This window comes from Anomaloglossus baeobatrachus, chromosome 1 (genome assembly GCF_048569485.1).
Source record: "Anomaloglossus baeobatrachus isolate aAnoBae1 chromosome 1, aAnoBae1.hap1, whole genome shotgun sequence".
Lineage (NCBI taxonomy): Eukaryota > Metazoa > Chordata > Amphibia > Anura > Aromobatidae > Anomaloglossus > Anomaloglossus baeobatrachus.
Window position 1 is genome coordinate 127,022,580 of NC_134353.1, and position 6,468 is coordinate 127,029,047.

The following is a 6,468-nucleotide window of genomic DNA, read 5'->3' on the forward strand; positions in this document are numbered from 1 at the left end:
CTTTTTACCCACCCAGGGACTGCTTTTGGACGTCCCACTGTCTGGGTCTCCCAATTAGGAGCGAAAAAGAAGAAGGGAATTTTGTTTACTTACCGTAAATTCCTTTTCTTCTAGCTCCAATTGGGAGACCCAGCACCCGCCCTATCTGTTTTTAGGGTTTCGTTTTTTCGGGTGCACATGTTATTCACGTTGTTTCTTAAGTTCTCCGATCTAGTTATCGGATTGAATTTGTTTTTGAAACTGTTATTGGCTTTCCTCCTTCTTGCTTTGGTACTAAAACTGAGGAATCTGTACTCCTACGGGAGGGTGTATAGCCAGAAGGGGAGGGGCCTTACACTTTTAAGTGTAGTTCTTTGTGCGGCCTCCAGAGGCAGTAGCTATACACCCACTGTCTGGGTCTCCCAATTGGAGCTAGAAGAAAAGGAATTTACGGTAAGTAAACAAAATTCCCTTCTTTTCCGATTACTTTTTATTTTATTTTTTTCGAACCCCTTCTTCCGAGAACCATAACTTTTTTTTCATTTTCTGTCAATCTTGCCATATGAGGGCTTATTTTTTGCGGCATGAGTTCCAATTTTAAATATAATCATAAGTTTTACCATATAATGTACTTAAAAATCGGCAAAAAAATTCCAAGTGCAAAAAATTGCAATTATGTGATTGTTTTTGGGATAGTTTATTCAGTGTTCACTATATGGTCCAACTTATATGATGCCTCACGTCAGTATGAGTTCTTAGACTCCAAACATGTATAGGTTTACTTTTATCAAAGGGCTTAAAAATTCAGAAGGGAGTCCAAAAAAGGCACACTTTTTGCGCCATTTACCATGATTCATAGTGTTCTCAATTTTCGGGATCTACTGCTCAGGGACGGCTTATTCTTTGTGTCTTGAACTGACGTTTTTTAATGGTACCATTTTTGCGCGGATGCTACGTTTTGATCCCCTGTTACTGCATTTTGCGCAAAATTCGCAGTGACCAAAAATCATAATTTTACCATTTGGAATTTTGTTTTGCCGCTATGCTGTTTACCGATTTTAGGTTTAATTGATTTTACATTTTGATCGGACATTTCTGAACAGGGCAATACCAAATTTGTGTATATTTTTTTATTAACCCTTTAAATTTCAGGGGGAGGATTTGAACTTTTAGGGTTTTTTTTAAATTTTTTTTAAAACTTTTTAACTCTTATTTTACTAGGCCCCATTGGGGACTATAAGGATAAGCAATCTGATCACTGCGTCATTTCTGTAGATCAGAGCAGCATTGCTCTGATCTACACAAAAGCAGCTCTCCTCTCACACACTGCCCTCTGCCGGCTGTATGAGGAACTGACTCATGATAGCTACTGTGACATTTTCACAGTGCGCTGCAAGGTGTTAACAGGCTTGCATGGGTACTCGTGCTTAATAGCCGCACATGTCAGCTGCTCAACTCACCTGATATGTGCAGCGATCGCTGCTGGCGGCAGCAAGCAGGTATTAACCTGACACCCAATACGTCATGTGTCATGAAGAATAACTTGGAAGATGTTTTATGATGACACATTTATCATCAACATTTTATTTATTTATTTTTTTCTTCAATTGTTTGAGTTTGTAAATGTAATAGTAATTGTGTTTATTATCCAGAGCCCGAACCAATTCTAGTAGAGGCCGGTAAGCAGAAACCAATCTCATATGAGGAGCTGAGGGACCAGAACAGAGAAATGTACCACAAGCCCAGCCTGCCACCCCCTAGAGCGCCTGTACAGGAGAAGCAGCAGCCCTGGAACGAAGGTACCAAAGTGCACTTTATTCCGATTTTTTTTTTTTTTTTTTTTTTTTGTCTTAATGACAAGGATATGGTTTGTTCTATCCGAAATTAAGCTTGTACAGAGTGGATTTAACTCCCCTTATATGCTTACAGGAAAAAAACCCCTCAGTTAGGGGTACTTCTCACATAGCGAGATCACTGCTGAGTCATGTTTTTTGTGACGCAGCAGTGACCTCATTAGCGATCTCGCTGTGTGTGACACTGAGCAGCGATCTGGCCCCTGCTGTGAGATCGCTGATCGTTACACACAGTGCTGGTTCATTTTTTGGACGTTGCTCTCCCGCTGATAAGCACACATCGCTGTGTGTGACAGCGAGAGAGCAACGATCTGAATGTGCAGGGAGCAGGGAGCCGGCTTCTGACAGCCTGCGGTAAGCTGTAACCAAGGTAAATATCGGGTAACCAAGAGAAGGGCTGTGCTTGGTTACCCAATATTTTCCTTGGTTACTAGCGTCTGCCGCTCTCAGGCTGCCAGTGCCGGATCCCTGCACACGTAGCCGGACTAGACATCGGGTAAATAAGCAAAGCGGGTGGCTTATTAACCCAATGTGTACTCTGGCTACGAGTGCAGGTTGCCAGCGCTAAGCGGTGTGCGCTGGTAACCAAGGTAAATATCGAGTAACCAAGCGAAGTGCTTTGCTTGGTTACCCGATATTTACCTTAGTTACCAAGCGCAGCGTCGCTTCCACGCGTCCCTGGGGGCTGGTCACTGGTTGCTGGTGAGATCTGCCTGATTGACAGCTCACCAGCGACCATGTAGCGACGCACCAGCGATCCTGACCAGGTTAGATCGCTGTTTGGTCGCTAAAGTGTGACGGTACCTTTACATTAGTAGGCTTATCACTCTCACCCATTGATTTCAAAAGTGATTTAACTTCACAGAAATTCCAATAGACACCCCACTGTGAGAAATCAAGTGTCTGCCTCACACTTAGCTGCTTGTCAGGCAAATCCATGTCAGCTTTATCTGGCTCCCTAATCATTGTATATAGGAACTACCTTTAGGCCGGTTTCACCATCTCCAGATTGTCCTCAGGTCTCCTGACCTCATCTCCACAACCTCCTATATGCCTATGAGGCTGTGTATTTGGGGCAGATCAGGAGACCCGTGGACAATACAGACCTCATGATTCGTATGAAGCCGACCTGACCATGTAGTTGATTTATGTTAATTGTGCAGAGATGAAGAGTTTGAGCACAGTAAGCAGAGTCTGAACTGGCACAAAGAAAGATGTACATTGCAACTAGTCAGGTCCATGGCTTTATTTCATGCCACTGGTTTCAACTGTGTATCTGTGTGTGTGTGTGTGTGTGTGTGTGTGTATATGTATATAGTTAACTCTTCCTTGACCACTTCATTTTCCAATGTTCATATCCAATATTGGGTTATTTCTTGAAGACAACAGCTCTGCAAATTAATCTTGGCTCTAAGACACTTGCAAACAGCTGGGCAAAATTACCATCAGTTCCTATGGGTTTGATTGGCAGCCATGTACCATTACACTTGTCAGTAGCTCATGTCATAACCAATACAATTTATAGGGGTCTCTAAGTAGTGAAATTAGCTTGTATTTAATGTTCTACGAACTTACACTGCACCTGATCACCCAAGTTACCTTCTGTCCAATTGGGAGACTACCCTATCTGTTAAAGGGGCTGTCATTTTTTAGAAAATATTGCTCCCAGGGTGCAATTTTACTCACCCTCCCTGGGCCCAGTGCTGAGTCGCCACCATTACTCCAGATATTTGATATTGGCTGCAGTGCTGATGTGTCAGTGACAGCATGGTAGCTCTGAGTGCTTGTTTTGGTAAGTAATGTTGGCAAGGGTAAGGCCCCTGTACACACTGCAGCATCGCTAGCGATATCGCTGTAACATCACCGGTTTTGTGACGTAATAACGACTTCCCCAGCGACATTGCAGTGTGTGACACACACATCAGCGACCTGGCCCCTGCTGTGAGGTCACTGATCGCTACACATCTTTCAGGAACATTTTTTGGTCCTTTGTTTCCCGCTGTGCAGCATGCATCGGTGTGTTTGACACCGTTACGACGACATCGTTAGCGACTTAGAACCCAGCATGCTATAGTGTCCCCTGCTGTGTGACACATCCACAACCAGACCAGCAAGGGCATTATGCAGGTCCGTATCGCTGCTGCGTCGTTGGCCAGATATGCCTGTTTGACAGCTCTCCTGGCATCCGGCCAGGTCGGGATCACTAGAAAGTCTGTGTGTAAAGGGACCTTTAGAGTCACACTGGCGTATGACTCCCACGAGTGCAATGCGAGAAACTTCTTGCATTGCACTTGCCCCCATGTAAGACAATACTGCAACTCAAATCTGCAAATATTTCCTCAGCCCTAATCGGACTGAGGAAAAAATGGCAGCATGCTGAGTATCTGCGAGTCTCGCATCACTCGCACCCATACAAATCTATGGGTGAGTGAAGGCCCAGTCACACTAAACAACTTACCAGCGATCCCAACAACGATCCAACCTGATAAAGATCGCAGGGAAGTTGCTAGGAGGTTGCTGGTGAGATGTCACACTGCGACGCTCCAGCGATCCCACCAGCAACCTGACCTGGCAGGGATCGCTGGAGCGTGGCTACACGAGTTGCTGGTGAGCTCACCAGCAACCAGTGTCCCAGCCCCCAGCCAGCAGCGCCGCGTGGAAGATGCTGCGCTTGGTAACTAAGGTAAATATCGGGTAACCAACCCGATATTTACCTTGGTTACCAGCGCACACCGCTTAGCGCTGGCTCCCTGCACACCTAGCCACAGTACACATCGGGTTAATTACCCAATGTGTTCTGCAGCTACATGTGCAGAGAGCAGGGAGCCGCGCACACTGCTTAGCGCTGGCTCCCTGCACTCCTAGCTACAGTACACATGGGGTTAATTACCCAATGTGTGCTGCAGCTACATGTGCACAGAGCAGGAGCCGGCACTGACAGCTGAGAGCGGCGGAGGCTGGTAACGAAGGTAAATATCGGGTAACCAAGGACAGGGCTTCTTGGTTACCCGATGTTTACTGTGGTTACCAGCGTCCGCAGAAGCCGGCTCCTGCTGCCTGCACATAAGTTGTTGCTGTCTCGCTGTCACACACAGCGATGTGCGCTTCACAGCGGGACAGCAACAACTAAAAAATGGCCCAGGACATTCAGCAACAACCAACGACCTCACAGCAGGGGCCAGGTTGTTGCTGGATGTCACACACAGCAACATCACTAGCAACATCGCTGTTACGTCACAAAAGTTGTTCGTTAGCAGCGATGTTGCTAGCGATGTTGTTTAGTGTGACTGGGCCTTGAAACATTGGACTGCACTCGGATGGCATCCAAGTGCAGTGCAATATACACATCAGTTGACAATGAAGGAGATCTTGCATCACATGCCATATGCTAATCTGACCTCAGCCATAGACTGATAAATACGCGAGTCACTCATTTGAGTCGGCTGGAACTACAGGATGCATGCTGCAAATAAATCGCAATCTTAGCTCTAGTAAATTTGCAAAACATATGGTATGCAAGTGGAAGCTTCTGTCCTTTAATTACAAAATTGTTTTCTGTGTTTTAGTGAAGAAGAACAAATATGGCGACGTCTGGGAAGAATGAAAACCCCTTGCCTAACACCAAATACTGATGTCTATAACTAGTCCATATGTTGGCCTCTTTAAATTAATGCAAAAAACTACAACTCCTCGGATGTATGTTGTGTAATATATTGAATTGCACTACGCTGCTGAAACTATAAAATTACTTTTTCTGTTGGAAAGAATGGCTTCTATATTTTAGCTCATTAAATTCAAAGATTTTTTTTTTTTGTAAATGATTTGTCTGTTTTTAAACCCTCGCAGTCACATGTACACAGGTGTCTAATCCAGGGGTCTCAAACACGCGGGCTGCATGCGGCCCCTCAGGCTGCTTCGTGCGGCCCCCAGGCCAGTGCCTCTGTTAACTATTGTGGAAGGGGCCGCAGCCACTGTCTGCGCTTTATGTCAATGATTGTTTTGCCGGTGCTGCGCTCTTGCGCCGGCAACACAATCATCTGACATAAATCACTGACAGGGTCTGCGGCCACTGCATCGGCCGCGATAGTGTACAGGGGCACGGGCCTGGGGGCCGCACGAAGCAGAGATGAGGCAGCCGAGGGAACGCGGGACAGGTGAGAATGATGTGGTGTTTTTTTTTATTTTTGTGTATGTATGTGAAGGACAGCACATTAACCCCTTAGCGACCTATGACGTACTGGCTACGTCATGGCTTCCTGGTACTTAAGGACCCATGACCTACCCAATACGTCATTGCAAAATCGCGGCCTCGGAGCGCCGGTGGCTGCGATCGCTTTGCAAATACCTTAGATTCGGGGAGGAGGGGACCTCTGCCTGACCTCAGGAGGGGTGGTGTCTCCTCCCTGGACCTACGGAGGCTGTGATTGGCTGAGCGGCGTTCGTCAGCCAATCACAGCCACTGTGATGTTTTAGCCATTGAAAATGGCTAAAAGATTGAAATCCAGCCATGGTCAGTGCAGCTATAGCACCGATCATTGGCTGGAACTGGGTGACCTCTGTTTCACCTGCCCCCAGCTCTGATTGGAGAGGCCGGCCTTGTGACCGATCTGTCCAATCACTGTGGATTTGGGGCCGG

The 6,468-nt window shown here is 46.3% G+C and overlaps 1 protein-coding gene across 1 annotated transcript in view; it reads left to right on the forward strand.

Moving 5' to 3' along the window:
• Window positions 1–5,650, forward strand: part of OCIAD1 (OCIA domain containing 1) — a 42,401-nt gene extending 36,751 nt beyond the window's left edge. Inside the window, exons 7-8 of the mRNA XM_075347031.1 lie at window positions 1,632–1,778; window positions 5,399–5,650. Coding sequence (XP_075203146.1) covers window positions 1,632–1,778; window positions 5,399–5,436 — 185 coding nt within the window. The 3' untranslated portion in view covers window positions 5,437–5,650. The remainder of the gene's footprint in view (window positions 1–1,631; window positions 1,779–5,398) is intronic.
• Window positions 5,651–6,468: the final 818 nt, after the last annotated feature.